The sequence below is a fragment of the Mustelus asterias genome, chromosome 8, assembly GCF_964213995.1.
Source record: "Mustelus asterias chromosome 8, sMusAst1.hap1.1, whole genome shotgun sequence".
In the NCBI taxonomy this organism is placed as follows: domain Eukaryota; kingdom Metazoa; phylum Chordata; class Chondrichthyes; order Carcharhiniformes; family Triakidae; genus Mustelus; species Mustelus asterias.
The window spans coordinates 18177454-18197928 of record NC_135808.1 but is presented as its reverse complement, the minus strand read 5'-3'; the positions used below and the strand labels follow the sequence as shown (position 1 = coordinate 18197928).

The 20475-nt window shown below is 47.8% G+C and overlaps 1 protein-coding gene across 5 annotated transcripts; it reads left to right on the top strand.

Moving 5' to 3' along the window:
• The first annotated feature begins 2807 nt into the window (after window positions 1-2807).
• On the top strand, window positions 2808-19004 carry LOC144496894 (RNA-binding protein 4B-like). Of its 5 annotated transcripts, XR_013498465.1 has the most exons (5): window positions 2808-3112; window positions 6153-6459; window positions 12404-13186; window positions 16620-16711; window positions 17209-19004. XR_013498465.1 is itself a non-coding variant. In XM_078217500.1 (4 exons), exons 1-3 carry the CDS (start codon window positions 3008-3010, stop codon window positions 13177-13179), a joined length of 1188 nt encoding a protein of 395 aa, XP_078073626.1. In that variant the 5' UTR covers window positions 2808-3007; the 3' UTR covers window positions 13180-13186; window positions 18372-19004. The 5 variants fall into 5 exon arrangements, 4 of the variants coding, with proteins under 4 accessions (XP_078073626.1, XP_078073624.1, XP_078073623.1 ...); XM_078217500.1 differs by lacking the exon at window positions 16620-16711 and having other exon boundaries at window positions 18372-19004; XM_078217498.1 differs by lacking the exon at window positions 16620-16711.
• The last annotated feature ends 1471 nt before the right edge of the window (window positions 19005-20475 follow it).

The following is a 20475-nucleotide window of genomic DNA, read 5'->3' as shown; positions in this document are numbered from 1 at the left end:
TGAACCTGGTGTAGTTAGGCTACTTACTAAACTAAAACCGTATGCACTTATGGAGTCCGTATCCTTCCATTCCCATCCTATCCATGTATACCTGCTTCTAACCAGTCTAATCTTTTTAGTATTTTATAGGTTTCAATGAGATCTTCTCCCATTCTTCGAAATTCTAGAGAATACAGGCCCACTTTCCTCAATTCCTCTTTGGGCACTATGGGGCAATTTAGATAGCCAATCCACTTAACCTCACATCTTTGGACATTATGGGGCAATTTAGCATAGCCAATCTACCTAACCTCATCTCTTTGGACATTATGGGGTGATTTAGCATGGCCAATCCACCTAACCTGTCAGTCATCCCAATTAAGCTCTATTCTGCAATCGGCGGCACGGTAGCACAGTGGTTAACACTGCTGCTTCATAGCTCCAGGGACCTGGGTTCGATTCCCGGCTCGGGTCACTGTCTGTGTGGAGTTTGCACATTCTCCTCGTGTCTGCGTGGGTTTCCTCCGGGTGCTCCGGTTTCCTCCCACAGTCCAAAGATGTGCGTGTTAGATTGATTGGCCATGGTAAAATTGCCCCTTAGTATCTTGAGATGCATAGATTAGAGGGATTAGCAGGTAAATATAAAGAGATAAGGAGGTAGGGCCTGGGTGGGATTGTGGTCGGTGCAGACTCGATGGGCCAAATGGCCTTTTTCTGCACTGTAGGGATTCTATTCCATGAAATTCTATAACCTCATCTATGGTACAATTTAGCATAGCCAATCCAACTAACCTCACCTTTTTGGAGGGTGGGAGGAAACTGGAGCACCCGGAGGAAACCCAGACAGACACGGGGAGAACGTGCAGACTCCACACAGACACCCAAGCTGGGAATCGAACTCGTGTCCCTGGCGCTGTGAGGCAGCAGTGCCACCCCAACTGGAACTGCTTGACTCGGATCATGACCAGATTTACAGCACAAGTCTTCAGTGTTACTGTCAGGGGGCATATAGTCTTTGCAGTAACAAGTGTCTTGCTGTCACATGAAGTTAATCAAATTGATGACTGGAGATGGATCATCTACTGGGCACTTCTGGCTGATGTGCAGGGCTCCTCTGTCATTGAGGATGGGGATGCTTTTGGAGCCTCTTCCTCCCCTCAGTTGGTTAGTTATCCACCACAGTTCATGGCTGGATGTGGCAGGACTTCAGGGCTTAGATCCGATCATTGGCTGTGGGATCACTTACCTCTTGTCGATACCAGAGGGGGTGGACAAACGTTTTGAACGAGAGAGGCACGTTCAATAAAATTCAGACACTTGAGATCTGTGAATAACCTTTATCCACACATTTTTGCAAACACTTTTGTGGAAAGTACAATTAGCATAAAAATGAAAGTGCAAATGGTATAGCATGGGTGGCAGAGTGGTTAGCACTGCTGCCTCACAAAGCCAGGGACCCGGGTTCAACTCCAGCATTGGGCGACTGTGGAGTTTGTACGTTCTCCCTATGTTTGCATTGCTCCGGTTTCCTCCCACAGACCAAAGATGTGCTGGTTAGATGGATTGGCCGTGCTAAATTGCCCCTTAGTGTCAGGGGTGTCAGCAAGGCAAATACGTGGGGTTACGGGGAGAGGGCCTGGATGGGATTATTGTCAGTGCAGACTCGATGGGCCGAATGGCCTCTTTGTGCACTGTACGGATTTTATGGATATGCGCAGAAGAAAGTTTACGAATTAATGTATATATTTATCTTTTTGTTTTTCCTTAACTTCAATAGCCACAGAGTGCGGAGTCCACAGTGTGTGGGAGGACAGTGATAGCTGGCATATGCTCACTGCGGAACTGACTTTGGCAAACTTGCCCTTGCAATGTGGACAATCCGGTTTAAAAAAGGATTGATTGTTTGGGAGGTGGTGGATGGAGTTGTGACCACCGACTGAACACCAGATTTGAAGCAAAGTCCCAGTGCCCCAACACACTACTAAAACTCTACTTCAAAAGTAATTAAGTAGATGTGAAGCCCTTAGAAAGTTAGTTTTTTTGCACAAATACAATATGCACCTATGTTTTTCTCTTAAGTGGATGTTCCCATGCGTGTAGATTTTATAGTAAGGAGTCTCACAACACCAGGTTAAAGTCCAACAGGTTTATTTGGTAGCAAAAGCCACTAGCTTTCGTTTGCTGCCAAATAAACCTGTTGGAGTTTAACGTGGTGTCGTTAGACTTCTTACTGTGTTTACCCCAGTCCAACGCCGGCACCCAAATGTAGATTTTATATCAGATCTCCAGCATCCGCAGTCTTTTGCTTTTATTCTGGTGCAGATTTAATGTGTCCTTTGTATTGCATTTCATGTTCTTCCCTCAATCTGCACGTGTTCGCCCAGAACTCGACTTGCCAGTATTAAAGATGGCGGCACTCCAACTCCGCACAATGGTGCGCCCATGTTTGTGCGGGGAATTGCTTTCTTCACAGGAACGTGGGGGAGGGGGAGGGCGCAATCAGCCCGCCTCTCTTCCCTGCGATTGGGTGACTGAAAGAGGAGAGCAAACCAATCAGCTTGCGTGTCTCCCAGCGATTGTTGACTGACGACCTAACGGAACCAGTCAGCGTGCCTTCCTTGCCCCCGAGTGCTTGATTGACACACAGACGGGACCAATCAACTGACAGACCCGCCTCCTCGTCTCACCCAGTGAAGGGGGAGTGTTGATTGACGTGGGGGCTGGACCAATCGGCATCGAGCGGGCCTGGGGGCAGTCGTCCAATGGGGATCCTCGACAGGTTGGTCCCGCCTGCCCCCCCACAGGCCTCCTCCGGTTCCTTCTTCTCGCCGCCGCCATTTTGTGTCGCAGCCAAGAGTAGCGAGTGTGGCGGCCTTGTCCTCTTACCCCGGCCCAACCCGAGCGCTACCGACCGGCAACTTTCCTCCTCTATTAAAATCGTTAGTTTCGCTTTCTCCGTTTTTTTGGGAGGGAAGAATTGCGGCGGGAGAGAGAGAGGATAGAGAAATTAAACGACGAAAAGGAAAAGATGGTCAAGATCTTCGTGGGTAACCTGCCGCGGCCGACCACCGCCGAGGAGATCCGGGCGCTCTTCGAGCAGTACGGCGAAGTCAGCGAGTGCGACCTGATCAAGGTGAGGCCTGGGGCCGGCTCTGAGCACCGGGAGGAGGAGGGGAGGGAATGGGAACAGCAAATCTGGGCGAGCCCCTGCCAGCCCCAGGCCATTCAGCCCCTTCCTGCCTACTAGCCCTCCCGCCCTCCCACCACGCCACCATTTACACTCCACTCCCTCCTATAGCACTGGGACCTGGCTTCCCATTCCCAGCCTCTGGGGAGAGGGGCTGACTAACTACACATTTCAATTCACTACTAATCTGCCTGCCATCTCGTGCAACTATTAATTGGGCTCTTTTTTTAAAAAAAACACCTTGTAAATCTGCAATTGTCTTTACAAACCTATCATCAGGTTAAAGTTCAACAGGTTTATTTGGAGGGGACGTAGCTTTAAATTGAGGGGTGATAGATATAGGACAGATGTCAGAGGTAGGTTCTTCACTCGGAGAGTAGTAAGGGCGTGGGATGCCCTGCCTGCAGCAGTAGTGGACTCGCAAACATTAAGGGCATTTAAATGGTCATTGGATAAACATATGGATGATATTGGAATAGTGTCGGTTAGATGGGCTTTAGATTGGTTTCACTGGTCGGCGCAACATCGAGGGCCGAAGGGCCTGTACTGTGCTGTAATGTTCTATGTTCACGAGCTTTTGGAGCACTGCCCCTTCTTCAGGTGAGTGGAAGTTGTGTTCACAAACAGGGCATATATAGACACAGACTCAATTACAAGATAATGGTTGGAATGCGAGTCTTAACAGGTAATCTAATCTTTACAGGTACAGACAATGCGAGTGGAGAGAGGGTTAAGTACAAGTTAAAGAGATGTGAATTGTCTCCAGCCAGGACAGTTAGAGAGATTTTGCAAGCCTCAACTGGGATCTTGGGTTCATGTCACACTATCTGTAACCCCCAACGACATGCTTAGGCTTGCAAAATCTCATGAGCCGTCCTGGCTTGAGACAATTCACATCTCTTTAACATGTACTTAACCCTCTCTCCACTCGCAATGTCTGTACCTGTAAAGACCCGCATTCCAACCGTTATCTTGTAGTTGGGTCTGTGTCTGTTTGTGAACCCAATTCCCATCACCTGATGAAGGAGCAGTGCTCCAAAAGATCGTGCTACCAAATAAACCGTTGGACTTTAACCTGGTGTTGTGAGACTTCTTACTGTGCTTACCCCAGTCCAACGCCGGCATCTCCACATCAAATGTATCATCAGTTGACCTTTTGTGGTTCAACCCAGCCAATAAATCTGCAATTGTGTCTCAAATCTATCACTCATTGACCTTCTTTGTTTTAAACTCACCTGGTAATTCTGCAATAGTCTCATGAAACTACCATTACTTGATTTTTTTTTTTAAAAGCCCAGTAAATCTGCAAATGTGTCTCAAATCTACCATTCATCAAACTTTTTGTTTTAAACCTGCCTGGTAAATCTACAAGTCTCATGAAGCTATCATTGATTTTTTTTTAAAAAAACGCCCAGTAAATCTGCAATTGTTTTTACAAATCTATAATTAATTGACCTTTTGTAGTTTAAGCCCAGCCGGTAAATCTGTAATTGTCTTACACATCTATCCTTGACTGTAACACTATATTCTGCACCCTCCTTTTCCTCTCCCCTATGTAGAGTCATAGAGGTTTACAGCATGGAAACAGGCCCTTCGGCCCAACTTGTCCATGCCACTTTTTTTTTTAAACCCCTAAGCTAATCCCAATTGCCCACATTTGGCCCATATCCCTCTATACCCATCTTACCCATGTAACTATCTAAATGCTTTTTAAATGATAAAATTGTACCCACCTCTACTACTACCTCTGGCAGCTTGTTCCAGACACTCACCACCCTTTGTGTGAAAAAATTGCCCCTCTGGACACTTTTGTATCTCTCCCCTCTCACCTTAAACCTATGCCCTCTAGTTTTAGACTCTCTAGACCTCTATAAGGTCACCCCTCAGCCTCCTACGCTCCAGAGAGAAAAGTCCCAGTCTATCCAGCCTCTCCTTATAACTCAATCCATCAAGGCCCAGTAGCATCCCATGTACTCTATGAGCTGTATGCTTTGTCTATATAGTGCAGAAGAAACAATACTTTTCACTGTATCCCAACACATGAGACAATAAGTCAAATCTATCACTGACTTTTATTTAAAAAAATACATCCACCCCCTCCCAAATCCAGTTCAGTCATGTTTTGGAGGGGGGAAAGGAAATCTTCCTTCCTTAACCCCGCTCTGCCCTGTCCTTCCTCCCCATGTGACTCCAGGCTCCTCTTCTCTCTCCACCCACCCCCTGCCCAACACGTACAGCAATGTGTGGCTAGCTCTTCCTCCCTGCCCAGCGAAGCCACTTGGGATGGCCCAACAGTAGCCAACCCTGCCAGAGGTTCCCCTGAAAGGTGCGACTATGCAGAGAGCTGGCATTAGTCTGAGAGGCCAAATGGCCCCATTACATTTTGTAATTCCATCCGTTCCTGATGTTTGTTGCAGAGCTTCATATTGGGAGGAAGCATTTTCTCATAGGGGGTTAAGATGGCAGTAAAGCGCTTTCCATGATTGCTGGCCTCACTAAAACACCTGCCTATCCAGTTGAATGCTTTCTGAGATGTAGCTCATCATTATAATGTAACAAACATGGCGGACAGTTTTTCTGGAGAAGAGAATTCCAAGACCAATGATGCTGAGAGAAGAAATTCCTCCTTATTTCAGTCTTAATTGGGAGACCCTTTAGGGCCTATATTTTCCCATGAAACATCCTCCCAGGTTCTAACATGTGAAGCCCACACACAATCGTATATCCAGACTTGGGAATACATTGCCATTCCGTCACTGTAGCTGAATCAAAATCCTGAATTCCTTCCCTGAAAGCGATGGAAGGACCATCCCCACATAAATGGCAGTGCCTCACCACCACTGGCATTACCAGTGATGCCCATATCTCATGAATATCTAAATAACAAGAAACATAGGCACTGATCCTGAGATTTTTTAAGTACAGTTTTAATTTCATGGCTGATTGTTGATATAAATGAATGTGCGTGTGTGTTTTATTGAAACAGAACTATGGATTTGTGCATATGGACAACAAGGAAGCAGCAAAGGAGGCAATTGAGAACCTGCATCACTACAAGCTGCACGGGGTTGCAATCAACGTGGAAGCCAGCAAGAGCCTGACCAAGTCCTCCACCAAACTCCACGTGGGTAAAGTCAGCTCCAACTGCACCAGCCAGGAGCTGCAGGCCAAGTTCGAGGAGTATGGGACCGTGCTTGAGTGCGATATCATCAAAGATTACGCATTTGTCCACATGGAGAGGGGGGAGGACGCCATGGCAGCCATCAAGGGGCTGGACGGCACAGAGTTCAAAGGTGAATTTAATGGATTAACAGCCACTGAGGTTGCTGATGGCGAGGACAGGCACCTTGGCGTTCCGTGTTGTTGATGGGCTCCAAGGTCGGCTTGCCTCGTCTCTCTTTGTTGGGCGTTTAATTATTACTAATTTAATTATTACAAATCGTCTGCATGCTCCAGTGAAGAGTTAGACAGGACGTTGGTTCCAGGTCTCTGAGTGAAAAATGGTCCCACTTTTAGTATTCTAACATTCTCTGAGTGGCATGCAGCTATTCTGGATGCTCTAATTAATAAAGTCTTGGCTATTCTGATTATTCCTCACCTATTTTGTGAAGATCCCCTTTCTGGTATCTGATTCACATTTTTATTGTTTATGCTCCCTGGCCTTGTCCCACATTGAAGTAATATTTAGGATTTATCCTTTTTGTAAAACTGTACATTTCAGTCGCTCATCTTAATATTCTCGAGGCTTTTAGAGATTGTTTGCTAATAGTAAGACTGCCATGTGAAATGAGTGACACCATGTCCCCTGCTCTTCACAAAATAGTATTACGGGACCTTTCACATCCACCCGCGGAAGCAGATTGTGGGGGGGGGAAGCAGATTGTGGGGGGGGGGGGCTAGTTTAACATATCAGCCAAAAGACAGCACCTCCAATAGTGCAGCACACACTCTGTACGGCACTGGGAGTGTCAGCCTAAACCTGTGTGTCCTGGAGTGGGACTTGAACCCACAAACCTCTGACTCGGAGGCAGGAGGGGTGCCCCATTGAGCCAAATGAGACCAAATTGGTGGGTTCTAGGAGTTCAGCCTGTACCGTATGAAGTTGGGAGAATAAATGTTTCATTTTCAAGAAAAGCAAAAATGTTGACTCGATAACAATGTACTTGAGGTAACAGCAGGAAAGACCCTGGAGATTTTGGCGGGTGGATTGTTAATTGTAGGAAGAAGTCTCACAACACCAGGTTAAAGTCCAACAGGTTTATTTGGTAGCAAATACCATTAAATAGCATAAACCTGTTGGACTTTAACCTGGTGTTGTGAGACTTCTTACTGTGTTCACCCCAGTCCAACGCCGGCATCTCCACATCATTGTTAATTGTAAGCAGGGGAGAAAGCAGCTATAATGCCAGGATGTTGATCTCTGAGTATGACTGTCTTAGGAAGTGTTCCTTACATTTGTCACTTACCTGGCTGGGCTCATATTTGTACAGCATAGAATTATTGGAAAAAGAGATGCAAGGACGCTGACTGCTGAGCTTAGAGGGTAAGATCTTTCATGAACTGGCTTACTGGGCCATTTCAGAGGGTTAATAGTTTCATGGTCATCATTAGACTTTTAAATTCCAGATTTTTATTCCATTCAAATATCACCATCTGGCCTGATGGGATTTGAAACTGGATCTCTGGATTAATAGTCCAGTGATAATACCACTAAGCCATCGCCTTTCATACTGAAGAAATAAACTTCCCTGTAGCCTTTTAAATTTAAACTGATATCACATCCACTCCGTATTCATAATGTCAAAGATTTCTATCATCCCACCATTCTTGATCAGGCTGTTCAATTTCCATTCGGGACAATGGGAAGGGAGGCAGTGGCGGTGTGATAATGTCGCTGGATTAATGACACATGGGTCCAGGCTAATGCTCTGTGGACGAGGGTTCACATCCCACCAGCTGCTCTGGTGGAATTTAGATTCAATAAAGAAATCTGGGATTGAAAAGTTAGTCCAAGTAATGGTGACCATGAAACTGCCATCAACTGTTGTAAAAATCCATCTGGTCCACTACTGTCCTTTAGCAGAACAGAATCTGCCATCCTTACCTGGTCTAGCTGACGTGTGTTTGATTCTTAACTGCATTCCGAAATGGCCTAGCAAGCCACTCAGTTCAAGGACAATTAAAGATGGACAACAAATGGCAGCCCAGCCAGCGCTGCCCACAACCAGGAATAAAAATCCTCCCTCAACCTTGTCACAAAACAGAAATCTGCAAAATATGTTTCATTGATCCGACTTTTAGTTTCAATTCAGTTCAGAAGAGTCATAAGAACTAGGAGCAGGAGTAGGCCATCTGGCTCCTTGAGCCTGCTCCGCCATTCAATAAGATCATGGCTGATCATTTCGTGGGCTCAGCTCCACTTACCCGCCCGCTCACCATAACCCTTAATTTCGTTACTGTTCAAAAAATTATCTATCCTCGCCTTAAAAACATTCAGTGAGGTAGCCTCAACTGCTTCACTGGGCAGGGAATTCCACAGATTCACAACCCTTTGTGTGAAGAAGTTCCTCCTCAACTCAGTCCTAAATCTGCTTCCCTTATTTTGAGGCTATGCTCCCTAGTTCTAGTTTCATCCACCAGCGGAAACAACTTCCCTGCTTCTATCTTATCTATTCCCTTCATGTTTCTATAAGATCATAAAAACATATGTTTCTATAAGAGTCGGAATGCAGTCCAAAGATGTGCGGGTTGGGTTGATTGGCTATGCTAAAATTGTCCCTTAGTGTCCTGAGATGTGTAGGTTAGAGGGATTAGCGGGTAAAATGTGTAGGGATATGGGGGTAGGGCCTGGGTGGGATTGTGGTCGGTGCAGACTTGATGGGCCGAATGGCCTCCTTCTGCACTGTAGGGTTTCTATGATTTCTAAGATCTCCCCCCATTCTTCTGAATTCCAATGAGTATAGCCCCAGTCTACTCAGTCTCTCCTCATAAGCCAACCCTCTCAACTCCGGAATCAACCTAGTGAATCTCCTCTGCACCCCCTCCAGTGCCAGTATATCCTTTCTCAAGTAAGGAGACCAAAGCTGTACACAGTACTCCAGGTGTGGCCTCACCAGCACCTTATACAGCTGCAACATAACCTCGCTGTTTTTAAACTCCATCCCTCTAGCAATGAAGGACAAAATTCCATTTGCGCCTTAATTACCTGCAAACCAACTCCTTGAGATTCCTGCACAAGGACACCCAGTCATAGTGGACTCACCATTAACTTTGTTTTGCCATCCACAGATCTTGCCAGACCTGCTTAGTTTTTCCAGCACTTATGTCCTCACTGACCCCAATAGACTAGGCTCTCTGAGAAAGATAAACCAGACAGCAGCGCAGTCTGAATTTCAAATGGTTACCACTTGAAGGTGCAAGTACATGTGAACACTAACCCCTCCAACCCTGCATGTCACCTCCTGCTAAAACAATGTATATTCATGTACATTTGAAATGAGACACTGTAGGGTTTATTTTCCAAAACTATATTTTTAACCATAATATAGTTCAAATCTGACCTTGCGTTAAGGACACTACAGATCAGTACAGGACATGAGGCTCCTCACTGCACTTGCCTTTGCAGATTAGATTTACAATGTATGCTCATGTCATGTCAAACATTCTCTGGTGCATGCTGAGGCAGTAGGTGGTTAAAATGTCTATCTTGTACTCCCAATTCAAAATATGTTTGCCTGTGTGATCAAGCCTCACACCTATTGTGTGGCCGATGTTTCTGCTCCTTTAGGATGAGTAACACAAGGTTACTTAAAACAGACACAGGCAATCAGATTGTAGGCAGATAGTTGCCAGTGGAATTCGGAAAGGTGATTCAGGCTGAATAGGTTGGGCAGCCTCCTGGGTGTGCAGAAACACACCCTTAGTGACAGACAGCATGGTTTTGTAAGAGGGAGGTCGTGCCTTACAAATTTGGTGGAGTTTTTTGAGGAAGTGACAAAAACGGTCGATGAAGGAAGGGCCGTGGATGTCGTCTATATGGATTTCAGTAAGGCATTTGACAAAGTCCCACATGGCAGGTTGGTTAAGAAGGTTAAGGCTCATGGGATACAAGGAGAAGTGGCTAGATGGGTGGAGAACTGGCTTGGCCATAGGAGACAGAGGGTAGTGGTCGAAGGGTCTTTTTCCGGCAGGAGGTCTGTGACCAGTGGTGTTCCGCAGGGCTCTGTACTGGGACCTCTGCTATTTGTGATATATATAAATGATTTGGAAGAAGGTGTAACTGGTGTTATCAGCAAGTTTGCGGATGACACGAAGATGGCTGGAATTGCGGATAGCGAAGAGCATTTTCGGGCAATACAGCAGGATATAGATAGGCTGGAAAATTGGACGGAGAGGTGGCAGATGGAGTTTAATCCGGATAAATGCGAAGTGATGCATTTTGGAAGAAATAATGTAGGGAGGAGTTATACAATAAATGGCAGAGTCATCAGGAGTATAGAAACACAGAGGGACCTAGGTGTGCAAGTCCACAAATCCTTGAAGGTGGCAACACAGGTGGAGAAGGTGGTGAAGAAGGCATATGGTATGCTTGCCTTTATAGGACGGGGTATAGAGTATAAAAGCTGGAGTCTGATGATGCAGCTGTATAGAACGCTGGTTAGGCCACATTTGGAGTACTGTGTCCAGTTCTGGTCGCCGCACTACCAGAAGGACGTGGAGGCATTGGAGAGAGTGCAGAGAAGGTTTACCAGGATGTTGCCTGGTATGGAGGGTCTTAGCTATGAGGAGAGATTGGGTAGACTGGGGTTGTTCTCCTTGGAAAGACGGAGAATGAGGGGAGATCTAATAGAGGTATACAAGATTATGAAGGGTATAGATAGGGTGAACAGTGGGAAGCTTTTTCCCAGGTCGGAGGTGACGATCACGAGGGGTCACGGGCTCAAGCTGAGAGGGGCGAAGTATAACTCAGACATCAGAGGGACGTTTTTTACACAGAGGGTGGTGGGGGCCTGGAATGCGCTGCCAAGTAGGGTGGTGGAGGCAGGCACGCTGACATCGTTTAAGACTTACCTGGATAGTCACATGAGCAGCCTGGGAATGGAGGGATACAAACGATTGGTCTAGTTGGACCAAGGAGCGGCACAGGCTTGGAGGGCCGAAGGGCCTGTTTCCTGTGCTGTACTGTTCTTTGTTCTTTGTTGTATTATGTGAAGATGCTTTGATCGTTATCACTGCTCTTTGTATTCATTCAATGTGCCATAAAATGGCTAAACAGTTCACATCTGTTTTGTCATGTGCTTGCTCAGTTTCCCTGGGTTTAAGGAAATGTCCAGATTGCGTTGTTGCCCCCTTAATTGTGCTGCTGCTATCTAGTTTGGTGTCAGACAGTACAGATACACACAGTACAGTCAGACAGTACAGATACACACAGTACAGTCAGACAGTACAGATACACAGTAGTCAGACAGTACAGATACACACAGTACAGTCAGACAGTACAGATACACACAGTACAGTCAGACAGTACAGAGACACACAGTACAGTCAGACAGTACAGAGACACACAGTACAGTCAGACAGTACAGAGACACACAGTACAGTCAGACAGTACAGAGACACACAGTACAGTCAGACAGTACAGAGACACACAGTACAGTCAGACAGTACAGAGACACACAGTACAGTCAGACAGTACAGAGACACACAGTACAGTCAGACAGTACAGAGACACACAGTACAGTCAGACAGTACAGAGACACACAGTACAGTCAGACAGTACAGAGACACACAGTACAGTCAGACAGTACAGAGACACACAGTACAGTCAGACAGTACAGAGACACAGCTCTTATTTGTTGCCCATCTCTAGTTACTGTTGAACTGAGTGTCTTGCTCGGCCATTTCAGAGGGGGCAGTTGAGAGTCCGTCACATTGCTGTGGCTCTGGAGTTGCATGTAGGCCAGACTGGGTAAGGACAGCAGATTTCCTTCCCTAAAGGGATCTGAGTGAACCAGATGGGTTTTTATAATGATCACTGATAGCTTCATAGTCGCTAATACTGAGACCAACTTTCAATTCCAGAGTTTTTCAGGTAACATTCCAGATCACAGCAGCTCGCTTGGTAAAGAAATACACAGTTCCCATTTTCTGTCCAGTACTATTACCAATGACCTTAAACCTGTGTCCAATCATTAGCCACGAACATTGTCTTGAATCTTGTTTATTTCCTTGATAAAGGTAAACGGATCCATGTTGAACTGTCCAAGAGCCGGCTGCGGATTCAACCTGGGATGGGTGAGAAGAACACCTGCTTCCGGTGTGGCAAAGACGGTCATTGGTCTAAAGAGTGCCCAACAGACCGGCAGGAGATAGCCATCGGATTTGCCCACGACTACCTTGACCCTTATGCCATGCACCACCGGTACGGGGAGCAGCCCTTTTACGACAGCCGGTATGTCGACTACTATGAGAAGTACCGGGCTGGGGCCTATGGAGCAGTGGGCCAGCCGTACCCTGACCGGTGGGGCACCCAAATGGCTGGCTATGGCTCTTCCATGAGGGAGCGCATGCCCAAAGCTTTGGAGGCGTACAGCCAGAGCTCTATAAGCCAACCCCCGACCTATTATGCCCGGGACCGGAGCCCTCTCCGGCGGCCGATGGCGTCAACGATCACCGACTACGCCACCGCCGCTACTGAGTACGCTGCTGCTGCCGCTGCTGCAGCCACCACTAACTCTGACTACAGCACAGCCACCTCCACTGCTGAATATTCTGCGAGTGACTACGCTGCTGCTGCTGCCAGGTACGCCGCCCAAGACTATGCCAGCGCCAACTACGCTACCAGCAACTATGCCACTGCCACCTCGACCGCCGACTACACCAGTGGCAACTACAGCACCGGTGACTATGCTGCCGCCTACGCGTATGACTACGGACATACCAATGCCACCTATTCCTCGACGGGGACAGGGACCGAGGCCTATGCGGAACACACACAGTACTCTGCTTATTAGCCAAAAGGTGAGTGAGAATTACCTGGGTCCTTCGAAAACCGATTGAAGATGGGCTGCATTTCCTGCAGTTTAGCATTGGGGTTGTAATGGGTGGCTTATAGATTCCCTGAATTGGCTCTGCCTTTTCTTCTCCGTAAGGTTCTAGAAGCTCCCAGAGGAGGTGGAGCTGCAGTGTTTCTGAGCGGCTCCTTGGATCGCCATTTCCTGTTTGTGCGCGCGTGTTTTTTTAAAATTATTTTCCTTGTTTCTAAACTGCTTCTGTTTTTTTACGCTGTTGAGAATCGTAGCTCGCGCGGTGTTGGTGCCTGCTTTCTCGTCCTCAGGTCCTCTCCATGCACAATTGGGTCTTTTCCTTCCGCTGCCTACCTGACTAGGAGGGAGAGGAGAGGGCGAGCAGGTGGAGGGGTGGAAGCTCCCCCCCCACACACATCTACACTGTTGGATCGTGCTCTTCCTTTGACAACGTGCCTGTACGCACGGCACCTCCCATCGGCCTGGCTTCGGTTCAGATTTCTTCCCTGGGGGTAAATTTGCGTCATGCTCGGTAGGTCGACGCCTTCCGTCTTAAGAAAAGACCGGCTTTTCTCGCTGTGTTTGCGGTCCGTCGGTTACGCGGCCTGTGTCTGCGCCGTGGGGGAGGGCGAGTTCTCGGTCTGGTTGAGCAGCGCGCCGCCGCTCTGAACATTTCCGGCTCCTGCTGGGGCGGGAGAAAGATGTCCGCGTCTTCCCTGAGGCTGAAAATGCTGGAAGTGCACAGCAGCTCGGCTGGCATCCTTTCTGAAAGAGAAGCTCAGGTTCCTGCCCTGTGTTCCAGATTTCAAACAAACTCGTCTGTAACTCATTTCAGATGCTGGCCTGGCCTGCTGTGTACTTCCTGCATTCCTGGTGGTTTTATTTGCAGCTCCAATGTATGGAGGTGGCCGTAGTATTTGGTTCTCTGCATGTCCTGACAAAGCTAGAGTTTGGGGGGATTTTTCTTTTTTTTTTTGCCCCCCTCTGCCCAGCTACCTGCTCTGGACGTTTGGTTGCCTTATTACAGGTGCATCACTTGCACTTTGTTCAGCTGGTCCGGAGTCATTCTACCACAGCGACCAACTCAGCTACTCATACAGGGAACCACCCTCTGTTCCCATTGTGTGCTAGCCTGCAACAAAGGGAATTTCTCCAGTCGTGAAATAGGAAACTGTTCCCACCATTCAGTAAGGTCACAGCAGATCTTGCAGCTCAACATGACTTTCCTGCGCTATCCCCAGCTACCTCAATTCCCAAGAGTCAATCTTGAATATACTCGACGACTAGACATCCACAGCTCTCTGGGGTGGAGATTTCAAAGATTCACAATGCTCTGACTGAAGAAACATCTCCTCTCCTCAGTCTTAAATAGCCGACCATTTATTCAGAGTCTGTGCCCTGGTGTTCTCGGCTCCAGTCGAGGTGGGAAGGGGACCAAACGCCCTGTCAGAGTCGACCTTGTTCTCCTAATTCTGTATCATCGAATAGATTTAATTCTGTATAATCTAACTAGGTTTAATGAGAAGGATGAGGAATGTGGTTGGTGTGTCTTTAGAATCTCTCAGCAGAGAGAGAGGCTGTGCAGCCCTTTGTCTGTGCTGGCACTTTGCAAGAACTGTCCCAATTTGTCACCCTCTCCTCCTCCACATATTGATACAATTCCCTTTTGAAAATTACAATTGAATGTCACTCTTTCAGACAATGCAATCAAAAGGCAATAATCTCTCCCCCAGTTTCCTCCTTCCTCCCCTTGAGAATTGTATTAAATTGAGACTTTGAGCCGTTTATCTTCATTGGTCCCGACAGCCTCAGCTTTGCTGATACGGGGAGTTGAGAGAGTGCAGGTAAGGTGTGAAAAGCAGCTGGGCAGCGACAGACTGTGTGTGTGAATGTGCTGTGGAAACAGCAGGGCCATTCCCTCTTTACCTGGTGTCTCTCAGCCGTCCACCAGCTGTAGTTCTGAGCTGGTTGGTCGGCCGCTGAAATCCAGGCTGAACTTTCCCATGCCGTGGTGTGACAGGGAGCAGCTGGCTGGAAGCGGAGCTCTCCCTTGGTTCTGATTCTACACTTGTCTTGTGTGCCGGCAGCTTAGCATTAACGATCGTTTAGACCAATCGTTATGCTGACTTTTCAAAACTTTGCCACCTATCATAACCAAGCTCTATTCTGCTGGTTTGCAAATAGGTTTGTTTTGTCTCTTGTGTGTTCCAGGATGGGTTAGCCGTGTGAGTGTGTGTGAGAGGCAGGAAATTGCATCATTCTGTGTATGTGCAGTTGGCACTCTTGTGTGATGTTTTTGCCCCTAATGTTGTTCTTCTCTCCTGAAGGTAGTCAGTCCTGTATGATTACACATCTACAGGCACCTTTCCAGTACTTACCTGACCCATTTTACATAGTCAGCCTGGACGAGGAGTTTTTTGATTTGATCTTTGACCATGTTGGGGAGGGGGGTGCGGGGGGGGGGGGGTGGGGGGGGTGGAATGGGCATCGCCGACTAGCTCACTTCCAGACCTGACCTGTACACTTTCCACTGGAGTGGGGTGGTGGTTACTAAATAGTGTTGTAGCATCAGGAAAGGTGTTCCATCGGTCCTTTCCCCTCCAGTCCGGCAAACAATCTCTCTCCCATCCTCAAAAAGAGCTAAAACTAACCGTTTCTGCACTCCTTGGTTTGAATCTGCAAACCTTGCCCATTCTGTAGGACCGCATAGTGCATCAGGCAGCATATTTTCACATCAAACCAAGAGTCGGCCTTTGTGGGTATTTTGTTCCTCCGCCTCCTTGGCCAGCTGTTCTATATACAATGTCAGACCTGGTAAAACTAAGATGAGTGCTGCCATCGTGTACGAATAGCCCATTCCCTGTGTCGGGTATTTCCTTTTTCAGCCCTTTTCATTTTGGAAGAGAACTGTTTGGCATTTTAGCAACCACTTCAATTCCCTCTTCAAATTTACCCGCTTTCGACATCCATTTGCCTTAATGTATTTTCTGTGCCCCGAATGCCCTTTATGTGGGAGGGGGAATCAAATACTTGTAAGCTTCCCCACGCCCTATCCTTTGTGCTCCTAGTACTAATCGTAAAATAATTAATATCCGCTGCTGATATCAAGGAACACTGTCACAAAAAAACCTTTAGAAAGCATCCAAGAGTCCTAGTCCTTTCTCCCTGCTCAGTGAGGCTGCAGGAGGGGAAAGTTGTCGATGGAAGCAGAGGCCAGGAGCAGCCGATCTGCGTGAGTGTTACCAAGGCCAGTTGCATCGCGTGCAGAGAACGCTTTTGCCAGTGGTAGCGACGGCGACTAACAAGCGTCGAGACATTCGATGTCTGACCGTTTTGTGTGTTTATTTTAAGCCACTTTGAATCTCGCGGAGATTGTAGGTTTGTTGAATGAACTGAAATGCTGTGTCATCTCCCCTCCTCTTTAACAGTTTTGTGCCTGTTGGAAACCCAGCTCCTGTTCCCACCATCGGAGCCAGTGGAAAGTAGCAACTCTCAGACTAGCTTCAGGTTGCATTTTGTGGTAACTGGCGCACCAACTGTTTCTCTTGTCCGTTTTTTTTGTTTCTGTTGGAAGTGTTCCACTTTTCTTTTTGTACCCAACCCCTCCCCAACCCGCCTCCTCCCATTAAGATACTCCCTCCCACTCCACCCCTCCCCTTCCCCCCCCCCCCCCTCCCATAACCTCACCCAATTCTCACTGGGATGTGGTTCCAAATAGGCGCCCTTCCCAAGTGACCCCTCTCCTTTTTTTTCCGTTCAGCGGGTGTCGGCAGCGCGGAGCGACGCGGCGCGGGTCAAGTGCGTGATCTCTCGACACACGCATACGTATGCGAGCGCGCGGGCACACGCACGGTCCGTTCCCCCTCCCACCCACTCCCCTCCCCAAACTCCGCTGCCCCTACCTCCCCGGGGTCTCAGGCCTAATACGGTGGAGAGGTGCCGAGCAAAGGGAGGATATCCCAGGGCGCGCTGACGACCCGGCCGCCGGTTTAACTTCCTGCTCTTGTCCCTTCCCAGTCGCCATTTTCGCCATCGGCTGAGGCTCGAGAGAAAGAGAGAGGGAGAGAGAGACGGAAGTGCAGAGTGTGCACGGAGCCAGAATGTTAGCCACTCCACCGAAAACAGAAATTAAGCTGACTGCTGCGTGGCGACGTGTGTAAGAATCTGATCGCAATCTAAGGAGGACTCCAGTGGGAGGCTGCCGCCTTGTCAGCTCCGGGAGACAGGTGTTCCCGTTTGTGTGCAGTTCCACAAAATCTTGCATCCGTGTAGTTCCTTTTAACGCAGTAAAGCTTCCCGTGGCGTTCGGTGGTTGCGAGTGTCGATCTGAACCTAATGACGAGCCGCAGAGAGCAGAATTAGTACGGCCGGCCTAAAGCTTGGTCAGAGAGCTGGGTGCTAAGGAGCGCAGGCCATAGGGAGTTCGCCAAGTTACAGATTCAAGGCTACTGAAAGCACAGCCCGCAATGGTGGGATGATGGAGATCAGAAATGCGCATTACACCAGAGTTTGGGGAAGCACAGAGATCTTGAAGATCGTAGGACTGGAAGAGGTTTATAAAAATGGGGAGGGGGCCCTGATGCAATTTGACCCTTAAGAACGAGAATTTTATAATGGAGACATTGCTGGGACTGGAGCGGTGTAGATTATTCGCAAGCATGGGCAAAAATGGCTTGGTGCCGGTTAGGACGCAGGTAGGTCAGATCCAGTTCCTGGAGGGTGGGGTGCCTGCTAGGGGAGTGTTGGTTACAGGGGGTGACAAAAAGCATCCCGAGTTCTCTATGAACCTGATCAGTGAACGTGCTCGCTGTTTATTCAGTCAGATTTCATTGTGGCTTCACCAGAAATGTCTCCCCAGCTGTGGTTGCTGGCTAAGCGAACAGGAGCAGAAACCCCAGCTCAGCTTTTCCGTCCTTCATTTTGATAAACCCCCCCCCCCCCAGACAGATTGCTATAAACACGTCTCCCACTCCAAAATGTCCCCCTTCCACCCCCATCCCCACTCCGCCAAACCTGTCGATGCTAAACGATCCTGGGTGACTACCTTACTCCAGAAACTGAGCAACTGGAGGGAGGCAGGCAAGGAAGTAAAATATTAAAAATAAATACAGTTTTTCTATCATCTGTCTTTCCTCTTCCTCCTTTTTCCCCATCCAAACCCCCCCCCTACCCCCTTCCAGGTCTTGTACTTTTTTTTGGAAAGAAAGATGCCAGGCAGAGTGTTAAAACTGGCAGTGAATGTAGCCTGAAAGCCGCTCGCGTTTGCGAGTTGTGTGCGTACTCCTCCTGTGGCGAACAGCGTGTCTTTGAACAGTCTGTGATGTGCTTCCTTTTACAGGTTTGGTAATACCCGTTGATGAGAACCGCGGTTCCCCCTTGGTGTGTACACAAACTCGGGTCGTACGTTGTGCGGATTACACTCACCGTCGGGATATAGCGCGGAGGACACCGGGGGAAAATGCTATCTGTATACCTAAATATTGATGGTTCACTTTTATAAAAAAAAAACTAAAATTCAATTTTCTTTCATTTCCCACGATGATCTGTGACCGTTTTGCATTTTTTTTGAAGTTCTGTATGTTGTTTCCCCCTTCCCCCCCCCCCCCCCCCCCCAAACCTCACCCTTCCCTTCCTCTCCTCCCCACACTTACAAAGAGAATAAAATCTTTTTAGTTTTGTGTTACCGGTAACTGTTTTGTGATGGTTGAGCTCTGTCTGACTTGGAATTACCTCTAGAATAAACACGTGCGTGGCTGCAATATAGCTACCCTTCCTTGTAGTACCCTGCAATAAAGGATCAGTATTTGACCTGACACCGAGTCCGTGTAAAAATGGTTTTTAATGCCAGCCTTATTTTTGGAGGGAAACGTGTGGCAGTTTCCATGGGCAGAGAAACGGGATGATGGTCGCCTGACCTGGAAGTAATCACAACCCAGCTAGCACACGTGGAAGTTCAATGTGCCAACAGTCTTGCATCTCTTGACCTCTGCTCATTCTGTTCCCTATAAACTGTCATCTGACAAATTGAGCTTCCAATCTTGTTAGTTTGGGTGATAGTATTTCTACTATCTTCATCAAAAGTTGCCTGTTCTGCTCCTGGCGATTGAAATGGGGGTGGGGTGGAGTTCCCACACTCAGTTCTCCTGTGATTGAGGACAGCTTGCGCCCTGCTCCAATGGAACTTGCCAGTGTGCATTCTGCATACTCTGTCACATATGCAGCTTTGGTTCAGGCAAATGAGTTAGGTGCATTCTCTCTCTTTTGATTGGTCACAAGTCAGCAGCGTCGTTTGACTTCTTCTGGGATGCTTTGAGGACACCCCCAAATTTCAGCATCTCCGCCTGTTCCTGTGTTCTGAGCACTTGTTTCAGGGGTTTGGAGAGCTGCTGCTGATATGATGGGCCAGTTGGCCTCCTCCTGTGCGGTAGCGATACTGTGACATTGTGTTAGATCATGGCTGATCTGTATTTTGAAGTCCTGTTGACTTTCCTTGGTTTAACATCCTTTCCCAATGGAAATCCATTCATGTCAGTTTTTAACTGGACCCCCAGCTTTTTGGTGGAGAGTTCCAGATTTCCATTGTCCTCTTGTGAGAATAAGTCATCAGCACTGAATGGCTTGGCTCTAGTTTTAAGGTTGTGTCTCTTGTGGACTGACACCTCCCTGGAGGAAGTAGTCTCACCTGTCAAATGCTAACTTTCTACCTCAATTAGGTTAGAAACATAGACAGTAGGAGCAGTAGGTGGTTTGAGCCTGTTTCACTATTCATTTTGATTATGGCTTCTCCTCTATCTCAATGCCATGCTGACCCATACTTAATGCCTTAGGAAATCTTTTTCCTCAGTATATTGTGATTTGGTCTCCACAGCCTTCTGTGGTAGAGAATTTCAGAGGTTCACCACCCTTGAGTGAAGCGGTGTCACAGTGCTTAGCTCTGCTGCCCTTCAGCGCCACGGACCCGGGTTCAATTCCTGGCTTGGGTCACTGTCTGTGTAGAGTTTGCATGTTCTCCCCGTGTCTGTGTGGGTTTCCTCCGGGTGCTCCAGTTTCCTCCCACATTCTGAAAGACCGTGCTGGTTAGGTGCATTGACCCGAACAAGCGCCGGAGTGTGGCGACGAGGGGAATTTCACAGTAACTTCATTGCAGTGTTAATGTAAGCCTTCTGACGAATAAATAAACTTTAAGCAGTTTCTCCTTATCTGAGTCTTAAATGCCTACCCCATATCCTGAGTCTGACTACCCCCAGCTATGGGGAGCATCATCCCTTCATCCAGATCCCGTCA